Source organism: Coregonus clupeaformis, chromosome 8 (assembly GCF_020615455.1).
Source record: "Coregonus clupeaformis isolate EN_2021a chromosome 8, ASM2061545v1, whole genome shotgun sequence".
NCBI classification, from domain to species: Eukaryota; Metazoa; Chordata; class Actinopteri; order Salmoniformes; family Salmonidae; genus Coregonus; species Coregonus clupeaformis.
In genome coordinates this window covers 51841190-51862792 of record NC_059199.1, presented here as the reverse complement: position 1 = coordinate 51862792, position 21603 = coordinate 51841190, and the positions used below count along the sequence as shown (strand labels likewise).

At 43.8% G+C, this 21603-nt stretch overlaps 1 protein-coding gene across 7 annotated transcripts in view; it reads right to left on the bottom strand.

Annotated features, from left to right (window-relative positions):
- Positions 1–21603, bottom strand: part of LOC121571921 (thyroid hormone receptor beta) — a 179379-nt gene that overhangs the window by 11449 nt on the left and 146327 nt on the right. For 2 of the 7 annotated variants that reach the window (XM_045222058.1, XM_045222059.1), the window contains exons 6-9: positions 15890–15990; positions 15500–15647; positions 8633–8838; positions 7456–7542 (exon numbers count right to left, since the gene is read on the bottom strand). In XM_045222058.1, coding sequence (XP_045077993.1) covers positions 7456–7542; positions 8633–8838; positions 15500–15647; positions 15890–15990 — 542 coding nt within the window. Of the gene's footprint in view, positions 1–7455; positions 7543–8632; positions 8839–15499; positions 15648–15889; positions 15991–17224; positions 17746–21603 lie in introns of those variants that run through there. The other 5 variants (XM_045222056.1, XM_045222057.1, XM_045222060.1 and 2 more) reach the window with 5 other exon arrangements.

The following is a 21603-nucleotide window of genomic DNA, read 5'->3' as shown; positions in this document are numbered from 1 at the left end:
TGGGAATAAAATATATGTTTTTTGGATGTACAACTGTCCAAAAGATAGCTAGCTAGCCATATGGTATCTATGGGGATTAATTAAAGTCTAAATGGTCAAAACTGAAACGGTCACAACTGAAACAATTTGCTTAGTTTTGGTATTGACATGATTGTTTCGGTAATTGACACTTGATTGTTAATCCATTGTATTTCTTTACATCTCTTGAAAAAAACATTTGATATGATAATCTACATTAAACACATAGATCATTATTTCTCTCTCGAAGTCAAAGTAATGCACTGCATTAGACGAAACCACTTATTTTGTCTTTAAATGGAGGACATTCAGGGGGTAGCCCAGACCGGGACTCGAACCCAGGTCCAGCGACTGTCAAGCCAATACCTTAACCGTTACGCCAAGAGGTCTAATTTTTTAAATTATTTTAAACCTTTATTTAACTAGGCAAGTCAGTTAAGATATGGTATACAGTGTTCCTCAGCCTAATCCCTCCCCCCACAAAAGTTACACAGCGACATGTTCAAATCAGCCAAAGTGTGTACGACACAGGCTGCTTTACACAGGCTGCCCAATTCTGATATATTTTCCACTAATTGGTCTTTTGACCAATCACATCAGATCTTTTCACATCAGATCTTTTTCAGAGCTGATCTGATTGGTCAAAAGACCAATTAGTTAAATAAATATCAGAATTGAGCTGCCTGTGTAAACGCAGCCAAAGTGTGCGAGAAGCTTGATCTGTGAAGACAGGGGAAATTGTCCATTGGTCAGAGCCTGACATTGATGGTGAAATGTTTCTCTAAATGAATTGTAAAGGGTTTGAAAGTCAGGTTAAAAATCGTGTTTTTACTATTTTGCACATTTTGTATTACACTTCTCAAATTAATCTGTAATAGAAGGTTAATCCAAATTATCAATACTGTGCATGGCTCTCCCTTAACTGCAACTTTTCACTGTTTCGGTAGTGAATAATTTAGTGCCTGGTAAGGAATTCTGGAAACTATTTAAAATATGCAATACAAAAAGTGTGTGAGTTGTAGATACAGTTGAAGTCGGAAGTTTACATACACGTAGGTTGGAGTCATTAAAACTCATTTTTCAACCACTCCACAAATTTCTTGTTAACAAACTATAGTTTTGGCAAGTCGGTTAGGACATCTACTTTGAGCATGACACAAGTAATTTTTCCAACAATTGTTTACAGACAGATTATTTCACTTATAATTCACTGTATCACAATTCCAGTGGGTCAGAAGTTTATGGCTTTAGAAGCTTCTGATAGGCTAATTGACATCATTTGCGTCAATTGGAGGTGTACCTGTGGATGTATTTCAGGCCTACCTTCAAACTCAGTGCCTCTTTGCTTGACATCATGGGAAAATCAAAATAAATCAGCCAAGACCTCAGAAAAAAATGGTAGACCTCCACAAGTCTGGTTCATCCTTGGGAGCAATTTCCAAACGCCTGAAGGTACCACGTTCATCTGTACAAACAATAGTACACAAGTATAAACACCATGGGACCACGCAGCCGTCATACCGCTCAGGAAGGAGACGCGTTCTGTTTCCTAGAGATTAACGTAATTTGGTGCGAAAAGTGCAAATCAATCCCAGAACAACAGCAAAGGACCTTGTGAAGATGCTGAAGGAAACGGGTACAAAAGTATCTATATCCACAGTTAAACAAGTCCTATATCGACATAACCTGAAAGGCAGCTCAGCAAGGAAGAAGCCACTGCTCCAAAACCGCCATAAAAAAGCCAGACTACGGTTTGCAACTGCACATGGGGACAAAGATCGTACTTTTTGGAGAAATGTCCTCTGGTCTGATGAAACAAAAATAGAACTGTTTGGCCATAATGACCATCGTTATGTTTGGAGGAAAAAGGGGGATGCTTGCAAGCCGAAGAACACCATCCCAACCGTGAAGCATGGGGGTGGCAGCATCATGCTGTGGGGGTGCTTTGCTGCAGGAGGGACTGGTGCACTTCACAAAATAGATGGCATCATGAGGAAGGAATATTATGTGGATATATTGAAGCAACATCTCATTATTGTGGGAAGCTTGTGGAAGGCTACCCGAAACGTTTGAACCAAGTTAAACAATTTAAAGGCAATGCTACCAAATACTAATTGAGTGTATGTAAACTTCTGACCCACTGGGAATGTGATGAAATAACTACTATTATTCTGACATTTCACATTCTTAAAATAAAGTGGTGATCCTAACTGACCTAAGACAGGGAATTTTTACTAGGATTAAATGTTAGGAATTGTGAAAAACTGAGTTTAAATGTATTTGGCTAAGGTGTATGTAAACTTCGGACTTCAACTGTATGTCTAGAAATAGGATCCAAATTAGATTTTCTTTTCAAACCCCAATTTGAATGACCCATATACAGCACTGTTGTGATGAGGTGTGAATGACGGAGTCAGGCGCAGGAGGTAAAAACACAGAAATCCAGAGTTTATTCAGTGTACATGAATAAAGCGCAGTAAGCGTCAAAACGAAACTAGCACAAGGGAAAATCCACCTTGGCTACATACAAGGAAAGTGTAGCTCAACCGAGCTACTCTCACAATGAACAATCACTCACAAAGGACAAGGGGGCAGAGGGAACACATACACAGACTAATGAGGGAATGAGTACCAGGTGTGTGTGATTGACAAGACAAGACAAGACAAATGGAGTGATGATAAATGGAGCGGTAGTGCCTAGTAAGCCAGTGACGACGAACGCAGAAACTTGCCCGAGCAAGGAGGGGCAGCCTGAATTCGTGACAGTACCCCCCCCTTGACGCGCAGCTCCAGCAGCGCGCCGACCCTGGCCTCGGGGACGGCCAGGAGGACGCGGAGCACGGCGAGCCGGATGGCGACGATGGAAGTCCCTCAACAGAGAGGGATCGAGGATATCCCTCACCGGGACCCAGCACCGTTCCTCCGGACCGTACCCTTCCCACTCCACGAGGTACTGAATGCCCCCCACCCGGCGCCTCGAATCCAGTATGGAATGGACAGAGTACGCCGGTGCCCCCTCGTTGTCCAAAGGACCAGCCACCAACGGCCTGAGGAGAGACACATGAAACGAGGGGTTAATACGGTAATCAGTTAACCTCGTTGATTCTCCTCAGGACTTTGAACGGCCCTACAAACCGTGGGCTCAGCTTCCGGCAGAGCAGGCGGTGGGGCAGATTCCGGGTCGAGAGCCAGACCCGATCCCCCGGTACAAAGACGGGGGCCTCACTGCGGTGACAGTCAGCGTTTTCCTTCTGACAACGCACGGCGCGTTGGAGGTGAACATGGGCAGCGTTCCAAGTTTCCTCCGCGCGCCAAAACCAGTCATCCACCGCAGGAGCTTCGGTCTGGCTCTGGTGCCAACGTGCCAGAACCGGTTGATAACCTAAAACACACTGAAATGGCGTTAGGTTCGTAGAGGAGTGGCGGAGAGAGTTCTGGGCATATTCTGCCCATGGCAGGAACACCAACCACTCCCCCGGCCGGTCCTGGCAATAGGACCTCAGGAACCTACCCACATCCTGATTTACCTGTTCCACCTGCCCATTATTCTCAGGGTGGAACCCAGAGGTCAGGCTGACGAGACTCCCAGACGTTCCATGAATGCCTTCCAGACTTTTGACGTGAACCGGGGACCTCGGACAGACACTATATCCTCTGGTACCCCGTAGTGCTGGAAGACGTGTGTAAACAGGGCCTCCGCAGTTTGCAGAGCCGTGGAAGGACCGGGCAGAGGAAGGAGGCGGCAGGACTTCGAAAAGCGGTCCACAACGACCAGGATGGTGGTGTTCCCTTGAGAGCGAGGCAGATCAGTTAAAAAATCAACACTCAAATGAGACCATGGTCGTTGTGGAACAGGTAAAGGTTTTAACTTACCCGCTGGGAGGTGGCTAGGTGCCTTACTCTGGGCGCACACTGAGCAGGAGGAAACATACACCCTCACGTACTTAGCCAAGGTAGGCCACCAGTACTTTTCGGTCAGGCAGCGCACTGTACGACCGATACCTAGGTGACCAGAGGAGGGTGACGTGTGTACCCAGTAGATCAGTTGATCACGGATAAGCGCAGGCATGTACTGCAGCCCAGCTGGACATTGCGGTGGAGATGGATCTGTGCGTAATGCCTGCGCTATATCCGCGCCCATACTACCGGCGCCACAATGCAGGAGTCTGGCAGTATGAGGGTATTGTCTCTGGGCCTCTCCTCTGTATCATACAGCCGGGACAGTGCGTCTGCCTTCACGTTCTTCGTACCCGGAATGTATGACAGTGTGAAATCAAACCTGGGTGAAGAATAGGGCCCACCTGGCCTGGCGAGGGTTCGGCCTCCTCACTGCCCTGATGTACTCCAGGTTACGGTGGTCCGTCCAGACGAGGAATGGGTGTTTCGCCCCCTCGAGCCAATGTCTCCACATGGTGAGAGCTCGGACAACAGCCAACAGCTCCCGATCACCAACGCCGTAGTTCTGCTCCGCCGGGCTGAGCTTCTTTGAGAAGAACGCACAGGGGCGGACCTTGGGTGGCGTGCCCAAGCGTTGAGACAGGACTGCTCCCATCCCCACCTCGGACGCATCCACCTCCACTACGAACGGTAGTGATGGATCAGGGTGGGCCAGTACCGGGGCCGAGGTGAACAGTTCCCTCAGGTTACTGAAGGCCCTGTCAGCCTCAGCAGACCAGCGGAGCCGGGACGGCCCACCCTTCAACAGAGATGTAATGGGAGCTGCGACCTTGCCAAAGCCCCGGATAAACCTCCGATAATAGATGGCGAAGCCAAGGAATCGCTGCAACTCCTTTACCGTGGTTGGAGTCGGCCAATTACGCACGGCTGCAATGCGGTCGCCCTCCATCTCCACACCTGTGGTAGAAATGCGGTATTCGAGGAAGGGGACGGACTGCTGTAAAAACATACACTTTTCTGCCTTAGCATAAAGGTCATTTTCCAACAGTCGGGCCAGTACTTTGTGAACAAGGGACACATGCTCGGCGCGCGTAGCAGAATACACCAAGATGTCATCGATGTAGACCACTACACCGCGACCAAGCATGTCCCGAAACACCTCGTTCACAAAGGACTGGAAGACTGAGGGAGCATTCATCAAACCATAGGGCATCACCAGGTATTCATAATGCCCCGTGGTTGTGCTGAATGCTGTCTTCCACTCATCTCCCTCTCAGATACGCACCAGGTTGTACGTACTCCTGAGATCTAATTTAGTGAAGAAGCGCGCTCCATGCAATGACTCAACCACTGACGGAATGAGGGGGAGAGGATAACTAAATCTAATCGTCTCCTTGTTCAGTGGTTGATAGTCAATGCACGGGCGCAGACCGCCGTCTTTCTTCTTCACAAAAAAGAAACTCGAGGAGGCGGGTGAAGTGGAGGGACGTATATACCCCTGGCGCAGGGACTCGGTGACGTATGTCTCCATAGCCTCCGTCTCCGCCTGCGACAGGAGATACACATGACTCCTGGGAGGTACAGCATCTACCCGAAGGTTTATTGCGCAATCCCCCACCCGATGAGGTGGCAATTTAGTTGCTTTATTCTTGAAGAAAACTTGTGCCAGATCATGGTATTCGGGGGGAATGCGCACGGTGGAGGCACCGTCTGGACTTTCCACCGTGGTTGCACCAACGGAAACACCCATACACCTACCCTGACACTCTCGCGACCACCCCGTGAGAACCCTCTGCGGCCATGAGAAAGTGGGGTTGTGGAGTGCTAGCCACGGAATACCTAACACCACAGGGAAAGCAGGAGACTCAATGATGGAAAGTGACCTGCTCACAATGCGTCTCCTGTGTGATCATGGTGACTGGTACTGTGACTTCCTTTATCAAGTGCTCTGATGGGGCGTGGAATGGATAGGGGAACTAATGAAATGCCCTGGCGGCGTGCAAAAGTTTTATCCATAAAGTTCCCAGCTGCGCCTGAATCTACTAGTGCCTTACACTTGGGAACTCTCATGTAATCAGGAAAGTATATGGGTAGAGTACAGTGCACAGCAGAGGGCTCTGAACAAGTGTGGGTGCTCAATACCTGGGGTGATGCGAGAGTGCCCTGCCGGCCGCCTCCTGACCCAAAAGAGCGCTGACGACAACGTGTGGTGGAATGTCCCTTCGTGCCTACCGATTGGCACTGGCGCTGTCGTCCTCCGCTCTCTCGGTGCGCGGCACCACCCAGCTCCATGGGCTCTGGATCCGCGTCGGTTGGGACGGGAACGGGCAGCCCTCATCCAGGACGTCCTCTGGTTGCCAGCAGGTTGTCCAGACGAATGACCATGTCCACCAGTTCGGTAAAAGACAAACTGGTGTCACTGCAGGCTAGCTCCCGTCGGACGTCTTCCCGTAGATGGCACCGGAACTGGTTGATAAGGGCCCGCTCATTCCACCCGGACCCTGCTTCCAAGATCCGGAACTCCAGCGCGAACTCCTGTACTGTCCTCGTCCCTTGTCTCAAGTGGACCAGCTGCTCACCCGCCTCTCGACCCTCGGGTGGGTGATCTAAAACCGCCCGAAATAGGCAGGCAAACTCCCTGTAGTCCTCCAACGCGGCTCCTCCTTCTCTCCAAACCGCGTTGGCCCACTCCAGGTCTTTCCCCGAGAGGCAGGAAATGAGGACGGACACCTGCTCTCGATCTGATGGCGCCGGCCTGACACTGGAGCAGTACAGCTCCAGTTGGAGAAGGAATCCCTGACACAGAGCCGGCGTCCCATCGAACGCCCGAGGTCGGGATATCTGGATCCCTCCGGGTGCTGTGATGTAGGTGGCTGGATCTGGTTGGCCAGCTGGTCTCGACAGATCGGTTCCTCTTCTCTCCAGGCGTTGGACGACCTGAAGAACCCGATCCATCGCTTCCCCCAAGCTGGCCAGCATCGTGGAATGCTCCTAGACCCATGCCACGATTCCAGGTGTGCACTCTTCTCCAGCTGACTCCATAGCGGGTGAGTGATTATGTGATGAGGTGTGAATGACGGAGTCAGGTGCAGGAGGTAAAAACACGAGAAATCCAGAGTTTATTCAGTGTACATGAATAGAGCGCAGTAAGCGTCAAAAACGAAACTAGCACAAGGGAAAATCCACCTTGGCTACATACAAGGAAAGCGTAGCTCAACCGAGCTACTCACTCTCACAATGACTCACAAAGGACAAGGGGGCAGAGGGAACACTTATACACAGACTAATGAGAGAATGAGTACCAGGTGTGTGTGATTGACAAGACAAGACAAGACAAATGGAGTGATGATAAATGGAGCGGTAGTGGCTAGTAAGCCGGTGACGACGAACGCCGAAACCTGCCCGAGCAAGGAGGAGGGGCAGCCTCGGCTGAATTTTAACACTAGCCCATAATATAATAGCTAGCTATAGCAGGTGCGATTTGAGAAGCGTATTGATAGTATTTAAACTCAGTATTATATTTTGTCTACTAGTTCTTACCTTGGTTTCCTTCACCCCCACTGCACTCTGGTCAGAAGTATAGAATAAATTACAAGTTATTTCATTAAGTAGCATTGCTTCCTCGACCTGTTGGACAATCAACAGAGATTGTGAAGAACGTTTCAATGAGGAACCCGTGTCAAGCCAACTAAAAAAAAAAGTTGAATTGAACTGAGGACAGGTAAATGACAGACAAGTAAGTGCAGAGAGAGAAAACAGGTGAGTAGTACACAAAATGCATAGTGGAGTTTCCATGACAAGATTTAGGCTCAGGCTGAAGCATTTGTTTTATACTTATAAACTGATATTTAATTATAGGTATTCAGGTTCCAATTTCTTTCAACCTTTTTAATTTTTTAATTTTTCAGATCAAAATTATACTGTTGTATGTCAAGGCTCACAAATGAGTTGATGATTTTGATGATTATCAAAGCTGATCTACATTATGATAATATAGCATAATATAATACTACAATACGAATATAATACTATATAATAATATAGCCTGCACAGGAACTACGGATGAAAATGAGCTGTTTTGCTAAATCTGGAACTATTACTAATACTAAATAAATACATAAATGACAATTCAATTAAATAAATTACAATTCAATCTTTCTATATATGTGGCCTACTCAACAGTCCATAGCCTAGGCCTTGTGTACTCTCTACATGGAAACTCCAGGATAGAGTCAAAGAAATTGAGACAGACTTCAATCTGCAGAAGAGGATTAGACTTTATGGAAAATAAAATAAATTGGTTAAAATGTGAGGAGTGAAATTATAAGGTAAGTACTACACTACACACAAAGAGAGAGTGAAAGAGAGAGAAAGCACGAGAGATAGAAACAGTTATTCGTTTTAAGTATTTGTTTTGATTATTAAAGAACACTGCTTGAAAGGAGAGAGAAAGAAGAAAACAAGAGGAATCGATTGTTCCATTTTAAATTAGTGTCTGCTGCGTTGAGGAATACATTTTCTCCAGCGTCCAGCTAATTCTCCCCATTCTACAAGGAGATACAAAAAACATGGACATATTAACGTTGGGAACAGTGGTGGGTTGGGGATGGGATGGGAGGTAGGGAAGGGGACAAGAGAGGGACTGTGGGAACTGGGAATGTTTCACATAACAGACATGGTTTGTTAGACGCTGTCAGCCACGGAGGAGACGTCTCACCAAGAACTTCCGTTTCTGTTTCCAGTGGTTGCCCTGGGCGTTAGTTGACATGTGGGCCTCGGTGACCATGCGGATCAGGTCCCACTCCTCCTGAGACGGCTCAGGCCGGTCCCACACCGTCTTCTGGAGCTCCTCCTTCCGCCGCCGCTCACGGTTCTCCTCGATCAACTTCCGCTTGGCGAGCCGCTTGCTGTCGTCCAGCACCACTGGGAGGGGAATGGGGTAGAGGAGGGGAGGAGGAGGAGGGTGAGGGGTTAGGGATCAGGGGGAAGGGTGAAGTGGTAGGGCGAGGGAGGGTTAAAGAGGGAGGCAAGGAGTCCCGAATGAGGAGGGGATTAAGAGGGAGGAAGGGAGGGGTTTTGTCAAGTATCAAGCGAAAAAGAAGCGAGAGAGTAAGTCTACAATTTAAAACACATAGGGGCCATATTTGGGAACATTAGACAAAGTTTCAAGGTTAAGTTTAAGCATCAGCCAATTAAAGTCGATGACACAGTGTCACGTGATAGAACGCTACATTGTAGCTGGTCCCATCAGATAACCTGGAACACGTTAGCCCTATGCTAACCTAACCAGGTGGCTGTGATTATTTCAGCTTATCAAAGATCTTAAACTCTTTCTCCACAAACCACTGGCAGTTCTTAAAATAGGTCAACTCGGCCACCAGAGGGATACATTTTACATGTATCCCTCTGGTGGCAGAGTTGACCTATTTTAAGAAATGCAATTTTCTAATGTACGCAAGTATGGCCCAATACAATTTACAATACATACAAGATACAATTTAAATCATATGCACTCTGCCTCTGATATTTACACTGATATTATCATAATATCCGTCATTTCAAGTATCTGTCAATAAATAAATAATAATACAAATTCAAGTAAAAACAGAGATAACATTATAGAAATTATAGAAATTGCACAATAAAACAGGACTTTTTCGGATCTAAGAATGAATTAGCTTTTTAGAGTATTTGTAAAGAGTAACATTTAAGAATGGGGTAGGTTGGCAGTCTATATCTGTTATGTTGAGTCATGACATTAGTTCTCTCTATCTCTGTACTCTGAAATAGACAGGTTAAGCAGCTCTCCGTGATGAGCCACCTGGCAGGCCAGGCACAGTCATCAAGTTCAGTTAGCAGATTTCTCAGGTAGATTGGAGCATACAGTACCAGTCAAAAGTTTGGACACACCTACTCATTCAAGGGTTTTTCTTTATTTTTACTATTTTCCATATTGTAGAATAATAGTGAAGACATCAAAACTATGAAATAACACATATGGAATCATGTAGTAACCAAAAAAGTGTTAAACAAATCAAAATATATTTTATATTTGAGATTCTTCAAATAGCCACCCTTTGCCTTGATGACAGCTTTGCACACTCTTGGCATTCTCTCAACCAGCAGGTAGTCACCTGGAATGCATTTCAATTAACAGGTGTGCCTTCTTAAAAGTTAATGTGTGGAATTTATTTCCTTCTTAATGCAGGGGGGGGCAAGAACAGCTCAAATAAGCAAAGAGAAACAACAGTCCATCATTACTTTAAGAACTGAAGGTCAGTCAATATGGAACATTTCAAGAACTTTGAAAAAATCTTCAAGTGCAGTCGCAAAAACCATCAAACGCTATGATGAAACTGGCTCTGATGAGGACCACGACAGGAATGGAAGACCCAGAGTTACCTCTGCTGCAGAGGATAAGTTCATTAGAGTTACCAGCCTCAGAAATTGCCGCCCAAATAAATGCTTCACAGAGTTCAAGTAACAGACACATCTCAACATCAACTGTTCAGAGGGGACTGTGTGAATCAGACCTTCATGGTTGAATTACTGCAAAGAAACCACTACTAAAGGACACCAATAAGAAGAAGAGACCTGCTTGGGAGAAGAAATACGAGCAATGGACATTAGACCTGTGGAAATGTGTCCTTTGGTCTGGAGTCCAAATTGGGGATTTGTGGTTCCATCCGCTGTGTCTTTGTGAGACGCGGTGTGGGTGAACGGATGATCTCTGCATGTGTATTTCCCACTGTAAAGCATGGAGGAGGAGGTGTGATGGTGTGGGGGTACTTTGCTGGTGACACTGTCTGTTATTTATTTAGAATTCATGGCACACTTAACCAGCATGGCTACCACAGCATTCTACAGCGATACGCCATCCCATCTGGTTTGGGCTTAGTGGGACTATCATTTGTTTTTCAACAGGACAATGACCCAACACACTTCAAGGCTGTGTAAGGGCTATTTTGCCAAGAAGGAGAGTGATGGAGTGCTGCATCAGATGACCTGGCCTCCACAATCCCCCGACCTCAACCCAATTGAGATGGTTTGGGATGAGTCGGACCGCAGAATGAAGGAAGAGCAGCCAACAAGTGCTCAGCATATGTGGGAACTCCTTCAAGACTGTTGGAAAAGCATTCCAGGTGAAGCTGGTTGAGAGAATGCCAAGAGTGTGCAAATCTGTCATCAGGGCAAAGGGTGGCTATTTGAAGAATCTGAAATATAAAATATATATTTTGATTTGTTTAACACTTTTTGGTTTACTACATGATTCAATATGTGTTATTTCATAGTTTTGATGTCTTACCTATTACTCTACAATGTAAAACATAATAAAAGAAAAACCCTTGAATAGGTAGGTGTCCAAACTTTTGACTGGTAGTGTATATACAGTGGGGAAAAAAAGTATTTAGTCAGCCACCAAAAGTTCTCCCACTTAAAAAGATGAGAGAGGCCTGTAATTTTCATCATAGGTACACGTCAACTATGACAGACAAATTGAGAAAAAAAATCAATTAAATCATATTGTAGGATTTTTTATGAATTTATTTGCAAATTATGGTGGAAAATAAGTATTTGGTCAATAACAAAAGTTTCTCAATACTTTGTTATATACCCTTTGTTGGCAATGACACAGGTCAAACGTTTTCTGTAAGTCTTCACAAGGTTTTCACACACTGTTGCTGGTATTTTGGCCCATTCCTCCATGCAGATCTCCTCTAGAGCAGTGATGTTTTGGGGCTGTCGCTGGGCAACATGGACTTTCAACTCCCTCCAAAGATTTTCTATGGGGTTGAGATCTGGAGACTGGCTAGGCCACTCCAGGACCTTGAAATGCTTCTTACGAAGCCACTCCTTCGTTGCCCGGGCGGTGTGTTTGGGATCATTGTCATGCTGAAAGACCCAGCCACGTTTCATCTTCAATGCCCTTGCTGATGGAAGGAGGTTTTCACTCAAAATCTCACGGTACATGGCCCCATTCATTCTTTCCTTTACACGGATCAGTCGTCCTGGTCCCTTTGCAGAAAAACAGCCCCAAAGCATGATGTTTCCACCCCCATGCTTCACAGTAGGTATGGTGTTCTTTGGATGCAACTCAGCATTCTTTGTCCTCCAAACACGACGAGTTGAGATTTTACCAAAAAGTTATATTTTGGTTTCATCTGACCTATTCTCCCAATCCTCTTCTGGATCATCCAAATGCACTCTAGCAAACTTCAGACGGGCCTGGACATGTACTGGCTTAAGCAGGGGGACACGTCTGGCACTGCAGGATTTGAGTCCCTGGCGGCGTAGTGTGTTACTGATGGTAGGCTTTGTTACTTTGGTCCCAGCTCTCTGCAGGTCATTCACTAGGTCCCCCCGTGTGGTTCTGGGATTTTTGCTCACCGTTCTTGTGATCATTTTGACCCCACAGGGGGAGATCTTGCGTGGAGCCCCAGATCGAGGGAGATTATCAGTGGTCCTGTAGGTTCATGCTCTACAACATTCAGAGAGTACGACCCTGCCTTACACAGGAAGCGTCATCTCCCGTCTGGATTACTGCAACTCGCTGTTGGCTGGGCTCCCTGCCTGTGCCATTAAACCCCTACAACTCATCCAGAATGCCGCAGCCCGTCTGGTGTTCAACCTTCCCAAGTTCTCTCACGTCACCCCGCTCCTCCGCACACTCCACTGGCTTCCAGTTGAAGCTTGCATCTGTTACAAGACCATGGTGCTTGCCTATGGAGCTGTGAGGGGAACGGCACCTCCGTACCTTCAGGCTCTGATCAGTCCCTACACCCAAACGAGGGCATTGCGTTCATCCACCTCTGGCCTGCTGGCTCCCCTTCCTCTGCGGAAGCATAGTTCCCGCTCAGCCCAGTCAAAACTGTTTGCTGCTCTGGCACCCCAATGGTGGAACAAGCTCCCTCACGACGCCAGGACAGCGGAGTCACTCACCACCTTCCGGAGACATTTGAAACCCCACCTCTTTAAGGAATACCTGGGATAGGATAAAGTAATCCTTCTACCCCCCCAAAAAAAAAGAAAAAAATAAATAATAATAATAATAATAATAAAAAGAAAAAAAAGAAAATACAATTGTAAAGTCGTTATGCCACTGGCTATAAGGTGAATGCACCAATTTGTAAGTCGCTCTGGATAAGAGCGTCTGCTAAATGACGTAAATGTAAATGTAAATGTCTTGTATGTCTTCCATTTCCTAATAATTGCTCCCACAGTTGATTTCTTCAAACCAAGCTGCTTACCTATTGCAGATTCAGTCTTCCCAGCCTGGTGCAGGTCTACAATTTTGTTTCTGGTGTCCTTTGACAGCTCTTTGGTCTTGGCCATAGTGGAGTTTGGAGTGTGACTGTTTGAGGTTGTGGACAGGTGTCTTTTATACTGATAACAAGTTCAAACAGGTGCCATTAATACAGGTAACGAGTGGAGGAAAGAGGAGCCTCTTAAAGAAGAAGTTACAGGTCTGTGAGAGCCAGAAATCTTGCTTGTTTGTAGGTGACCAAATACTTATTTTCCACCATAATTTGCAAATAAATTCATAAAAAATCCTACAATGTGATTTTCTGGAATTTGTTTTCTCAATTTGTCTGTCATAGTTGACGTGTACCTATGATGAAAATTACAGGCCTCTCTCATCTTTTTAAGTGGGAGAACTTGCACAATTGGTGGCTGACTAAATACTTTTTTCCCCCACTGTACAGTTGAAGTCGGAAGTTTACATACACTTAGGTTGGAGTCGTTAAAACTCGTTTTTCAACCACTCCACAAATTTCTTGTTAACAAACTATAGTTTTGGCAAGTCGGTTAGGACATCTACTTTGTGCATGACACAAGTAATTTTTCCAACAATTGTTTACAGACAGATTATTTCAATTATAATTCACTGTATCACAATTCCAGTGGGTCAGAAGTTTGCATATACTAAGTTGACTGTGCCTTTAAACAGCTTGGAAAATTCCAGAAAATGATGTCATTGCTTTAGAAGCTTCTGATAGGCTAATTGACATAATTTGAGTCAATTGTATTTCAAGGCCTACCTTCAAACTCAGTGCCTGTTTGCTTGACATCATGGGAAAATCAAAACAAATCAGCCAAGACCTCAGAAAAAAGATTGTAGACCTCCACAAGTCTGGTTCATCCTTGGGAGCAATTTCCAAATGCCTGAAGGTACCACGTTCATCTGTACAAACAATAGTACTCAGGTATAAACACCATGGGACCGCGCAGCCGTCATACCGCTCAGGAAGGAGACGCGTTCTGTCTCCTAGAGATGAACGTACTTTGGTGCGAAAAGTGCAAATCAATCCCAGAACAACAGCAAAGGACCTTGTGAAGATGCTGAAGGAAACAGGTACAAAAGTATCTATATCCACAGTAAAACAAGTCCTATATCGACATAACCTGAAAGGCAGCTCAGCAAGGAAGAAGCCACTGCTCCAAAACCGGCATAAAAAAGCCAGACTACGGTTTGCAACTGCACATGGGGACAAAGATCGTACTCTTTGGAGAAATGTCCTCTGGTCTGATGAAACAAAAATAGAACTGTTTGGCCATAATGACCATCGTTATGTTTGGAGGAAATAGGGGGATGCTTGCAAGCCGAAGAACACCATCCCAACCATGAAGCATGGGGGTGGCAGCATCATGCTGTGGGGGTGCTTTGCTGCAGGAGGGACTGGTGCACTTCACAAAATAGATGGCATCATGAGGAAGGAAAATTATGTGGATATATTGAAGCAACATCTCAAGACATCAGTCAGGAAGTTAAAGCTTGGTCGCAAATGGGTCTTTCAAATGGACAATGACCCCAAGCATACTTCCAAAGTTGTGGCAAAATGGCTTATGGACAACAAAGTCAAGGTATTGGAGTGGCCATCACAGAGCCCTGACCTCAATCCTATAGAAAATGTGTGGGCAGAACTGAAAAAGCGTGTGCGAACAAGGAGGCCTACAAACCTGACTCAGTTACACCAGCTCTGTCAGGAGGAATGGGTCAAAATTCACCCAACTTATTGTGGGAAGCTTGTGGAAGGATACCCGAAAAGTTTGACCCAAGTTAAACAATTTAAAGGCAATGCTACCAAATACTAATTGAGTGTATGTAAACTTCTGACCCACTGGGAATGTGATGAAAGAACTAAAAGCTGAAATAAATCACTCTCTCTACTATTATTCTGACATTTCACATTCTTAAAATAAAGTGGTGATCCTAACTGACCTAAGACAGGGAACTAGGATTAAATGTCAGGAATTGTGAAAAACTGAGTTTAAATGTATTTGGCTAAGGTGTATGTTAACATGCGACTTCAACTGTATAGAGACACTTTTTTTGACCAATCAGAAGTAGTGCTAGTTAGTTCATGAATATTATTATTATTATTATTATTATTATTATTATTATTATTATTATTATTATTATTATTTTTTGCTGCTATAGGAGTGGTAGTGAATGTCCTCTCAATTAAATAGGAAAACTTTAATATTACGCTACATTAATATACATCTCTCTCTCACTCTAGAAGAGGGAACATCCTCTATAAAAGTTATTCTGGGGAACTCAACTAAGCAGAATTCTACTTACAGTCTGTTGCCATGCCGACAGTGATGCACTTCTTGAAGCGACATTCCTGGCACTGGTTCCTGGTCACCTTATCGATGATGCACTTCGCCTCGTACTTACACGCGTACGTCGGGTTCAGGTTCTTCTGGATCGTCCGCCGGAAGAAACCCTTTGGAAAAAAGATACAAGGAATGTTTGAAAGGTAATGTTTGGAACACAATGATCTGCAACATTCTATCTGTCTAATGTCAGGTTGGTGGCAGTGGTAATGGAATATTTATTTGAATTAAATTATCATCTCTTTCCATCAACTGAATTTCTCCTTTTTAATGGATACTAGTGAAACCATGTTAGGGAGTTGTGTTGGTATTATTACATGTTATCATTACATATGTCCAGTGTTGCTATTACCTTGCAACCTTCACAGGTGATACAGCGATAGTGATATCCTGTAGCTTTGTCCCCACATACCACACATAACTCGTCCTTGTCCAGGTAACTAGGGATGTACCCTAACAGGAAAGAAAGATATAACATGTAAACATACCATATAGGCCAGTGACGATCCGTTAACAGGTACACAATTACCTGAATACAAACAGCATTCAGAAACAACCAATTATGTATGCCAGGAATGCCTGTATTCATTTACTACTGTCTGACCACAAGCAGACCACTGAACATGATCTTTTTAGACACAGCAACTTAGAAACAAAGAGGTGAATTCCAACAGTTGTGTTTAAGATTCACATCAATCATTTCAACACAAAGTTCTCCAAAAGGGCCTAAAGCGTGTGGGGGTGGGGGGGGGTCAATAAATGATAAATACGAGTCGAGGGGAGTCAGAGCCAAGCCATCAACCGGCACGCTCCAGCCTTCTGTTACCCTGTCTGTAGGACTGCTCCCTGCACCAGCAATCAATACACACACACACACACACACACACACACACCACACACACACAAAGCACAAAATGCAACAGGTCCTCTGGCTCAAGGTCAGTTCTGGCACGGTATGAAACCTTAGGTCAACTTGGATTTATTGTAATTAGTCCAAACTAAAGCCTGATCGAAGGAGCTCAGGTCGTCAAGACAATTAATATCCACCCGTAGCAAACCATTATGACAGACGCTAAGAACACTGTTCAGGACAATAAAATGCAGAGACATACTGACAGTCAATTCATACATTTGTCAACACGTTTTTCAAAGTCCATGGACTCGTTATATGTTGGTGGCCTGAATTTGCCTTTAAACTTCAACAGTTTGAAATAAAATATATAGTACATAACTACAAACTGTGCTAATGGTTTGACTTACCAACCGATAAACTCACAGACCTCAGTGTTCCGGTGTTAATAACCATATAGTATCACAATCACTACGATTATAGTGTATCAAGAGTCACTGCGATATTATATATACACATACGAGCAAGGTTCAACACTGCAGCGGTTTGCAACGAGATAAAGCACTGTTCAAGCCAAACTAGACTAACATACATCAAATACCGTTACACACTACATACAATACAACAATATCAGGTCAGATGTAGTCAATCAACAGGAGATATTTGTGCACCTGTCGCACGTCTCTACGACTGCACTCCAACACAAGCTGTCAGGCCGTCACCCCATCACGCCACCGGGTTAGTCCCTACCTTTCAGCTTGTCAAGCCATCACACTATCCCTAGTTACTTCCAGGTTGTACTGCCATAAGCGCTACTCCCTAGTCCCAATTCCCTACCTTTCTTGTTAACCTCTTGCATCCACTGCATGTGGGAGAAGTCAGACTTCCCCTCAGAATAGTAGTCAGGCTGGTGGTGGTAGTGGCTGAGAGGCACTTCCATGTTGCAGTATTCACTTTTGAACACAGGGTTGGGTCCTGGGTAGGAGCAGGCATAGGGCTGGCTTGGGGGCCAAGCCTGCTCCATGCAGGGAGGGTGGATGGGGTTCATGGGCTGGGGCTCACAGTATCCCCCGGGACCATCACCTCCATACATGCAGTATTCCCCACCGCCCTGCAACGGGTAGCCACCGCCCACGCCATGAGGCATCTCATACATGTCAGGCATGCAGTAGTTCATGATAGCCAACAACTGCACCGAAGGCAGGTAGGCACATACAAAAGGTTGACGAAGGCCCCCCCCCAAAAAAAGACTGGAGACAATGTTACGTATCGATTCAGCGCTAAGTGTAATTAATCCAGCGTTAAGTTAAAGTCGTCTAAATGAATAATTAAACGATTGATATGGAGACGATAAGAAAGATGTGTACAGAGCAGGTAGGGGCTACGTTGGTAGAATGGGTCTTATATACCGAGTCCTTGGCCCACCCCTACAGTACAACATCTAGCACCTGCCCCGCCCGTCCTCGCCCGGCCCCACCCCACCCACACAGTGCCCTCTCAGCCGAATGGGGCAGGAGCTTTATGACGACGTGGGGTTTCTAATCTGACTCTGTAAATCCTAGAAGTGGAACAGACAGACAGCAACAAGATGGTGATGTTCTCGCCGATTAAAGCATTGAGTGATGTGATGTGTCTTACCAACCACCACCACCTAGTCATACGCATATGGTGCTGTGTCTCACCATCCACCACCACCTAGTCATACACATATGGTGCTGTGTCTCACCATCCACCACCACCTAGTCATACACATATGGTGCTGTGTCTCACCATCCACCACCACCTAGTCATACACATATGGTGCTGTGTCTCACCAACCACCACCACCTAGTCATACACATATGGTGCTGTGTCTCACCAACCACCACCACCTAGTCATACACATATGGTGCTGTGTCTCACCAACCACCACCACCTAGTCATACACATATGGTGCTGTGCCGCTGGCGGAAGTTAACAACAAAGACAGAACAAAATAACAAAATAATCCGAAATACTTTTCTATATGAATAAGTAGTAGCTGACAGTCTCGGTAGAAGTTTAGTTTGGTTTGGTTCGTCAACACCTGAGGAGTCAATTTAATTTGACAATTAGATCTGGATGATCAACAATATCATTCACATTACAGTTAAAATCTTGGAATAATCGGGTTTAGCCTTCTTAGGCCTATTTCAGTCATTTATGTCACGCATAAACTCAGAACACCTGTCTTTCTTGAACAAACATTAATTAACATCAATCAACATTAATCCCACTTCAACAAACTTTTCACTGGTAGTAAAGTCAAACTTAGACTTCACTTCAGACTAGAATAGAATAGTTAATTTACAAGGGTTAATTTAATAAGATGATCACCACACTGTAATCCATGATGGACAACACAACCCAGCTAAAAACAACTTGCTTACTAGGTCAGTGAAACATCAGAAACTTCTATAATTTATTAGAAACAACTGCATTCCACTAGTTACATTAATTACTGATTATAATCTAGCAATTACCTTTAACAAGTGTATTAGAATGCTAATATTAGAGTAGCTAAGTGCAATGGTTCAAGATCAATATAAAATGATCAAATCTTCTGGTGTTGATCTTCTGAGTCAGAATATAATAAATAAATAAAAATATTTATTCTCTGATACTCTGATATAGCTTGATCAACAAGTTGAATTTCAATGGGAGGCGCCAAGTGCCAAACCACCTTGATGCAAATATGGCAGAGGGGAAGGCGATACCGATATTTTCTAATTCGACAATCAAAGTAGATGGACTAACTAAGTAAAAAAACATATGCTTGATCAAACTTAAGGTTATTTTCTTGCTAAGATATGATTGTGTAGACGAACAAAGGTTACTTTTTATGAGAACGGAAACACACTAAATGTTGCCGGGTTATTTTCTTAATCTTATTTAGTTATTTAGATTTGAGGTCAATGTCAATGTGCCTTAAACACACATTGGTAAAAAAAAAAGAAAAAAATATTGAAAACGGAACAATTTAATAATAGCATCGAGTAACTCACCCAAATCATCAACCAACCACAAACATCTTAGACATTTTTTGAGTTTCAAAAATAATAATAATGTAATAATAATAAGGTCCAAATAACGATATCAGAGTTTCATGTAGCGTTTTACCGTTTTTATATTATTCAGTTTAACATTTGAATTTGTTTTACTTAACATTAGGTCTAGTGGCCAAATAATTGCTAGATGTCTACATGTGAAAAATAAGAGCTATGTTTTAGGGATTTCAAATTGAGAGAATAAATAAATTTTATATCAATTAAGTCCAAACAAGTCAGTCAAAAAAACAAAACAAAATACCTAAATTGATTATCATTAGTTGAGCAATGACCACCAAGCATCCTGCCCTACAAAATACCAATAGCATATAAAGTAGGACTACACAGAGCTCTTTCTTAATCTGCGGTTCACCTTGTCCCCATTTACAAGCAAAACATTTTTTAGAAATAATCGAATTCAAATCTTAAAGAAATTGATTTGTTAATTAGCCATTGTTTCCCAAAAATGTTCTTTATTTATATGAATAAATAATGTATCATTATATTAATCAAATATTGTCACAAAGATGGCCGTTACATATTTTATTTATTTAGTTTCTGATGTTTTGTGTGTAAATGTTTATATCTGGTTTTCTGATCCACGCCCCTACCTTTTATTTAAGGTCTCTGTGACCAACAGATGTATATCTGTATTCCTAGTCATGTGAAATCCATAGATTAGGGCCTAATGAATTTATTTCAATTGACTGATTTCTTTAAATGAACTGTAACAGTAAAATCTGTGAAATTGTTGCATGTTGAGTTTTTATTTTTGTTCAGCGTACTTATTAAGATTTAATACATTATTGCATCTAATTCATTCAAATCTAATAACCACAAATAATTGTAAATGTATCATTTGGGGCATAATGTTTTTACATAATTGACCATTGATTATTTTGCCCACTTTTCGGTCGGTTTCAACTTAGAAATATTGAAATATATGCATTCTTTCTGATTGGCTTTAACGGCATTCTAGAGCGTGCATTATTTAAGTGATAATGCCAGAGAAGCCGGTGTTTGGAGGATATATTGGCACGGGTGTTGTTAGGCCCGAGGCGAAGTCGATTTACATATTTTCATCGTCCCATGAGATATAGTCCCGACACAAATCTAAGGTTGCTACCCAAGCCGGCTGGTTGTTTGTTCTATCAGTTCGGTTGCCAGAGACGCGACCCAGTCGTTAAGTCTTTCTGTTCTGTATCTATGGACGCGACCCATTCGTTCTAAATGTTCCATTGCCATACTGGCTGGCAATGTTCTTATCCCTTGCTTGCTAGCTAGCCAACTACGGCTAACTTACAGTCACGTGAAACAGTGCAGCCAGAATAACAGCAAATTCACTGCATTTGCGTTTGTTTAAGCTGTTTTCAAGTGACATTTATTTGGATACATACATAACAATGAACTAATGATGCACAATTTTGCCTGGCATAGAAAATGTGCTCTCTCGTCAGGACACTGTTGTTCAGAGTAGCTAGCCAACAACACAGCTAACACAATCACTTCAAACTGAAGCAGGAAAGACTGCAAACTAGCTGCATTTCATTTTGTTTTACCTGTTTTCTATTGACATTTCTTTGTATATATCCATACAAATTATGCCAGCTGATTCATGAGTTCGACTGGTTGAGAAACGCTGCCTGCCTGTCTGTCTCGTCCCAACTCCCAACACTTGCATTACTATGGGACAGCTGGAGATCGAATTTCAATATTGAAACAATATTGCAAATGTCGGAGAGACAGACAGCAAGGTTTATACAAATCTCCGCTGTTGAAAACCAAATGCTAGTCTAAAAGAAATGGGAGATAATGTTTAGATGATTTTTATAGTGGAGATAAAGTTTATAAATTGCCTGGCTGAGCTGATGAGACAGTGGATTGTGCAGTGAGATGGAACAGAGTAAATAGGCATTTCAACGTCATAGCTTTAGCCGGTGGAATAGACACCGGCTGGAATGTGGACAATCAGCATCCAGGATTAGACCGTTGTATAATTCCCTATAACGCACAGTATATTTGCACGGTAGAATTCAATGGCTATAGTTCATTCTTACATGTTCTGTTTGAGCTGCTTTTGAAAGCAGAAGTTGAATTGAAAACATTATTGGCATTGTTGTATTCAATTTTCATAATAGCAACCTAGGACTG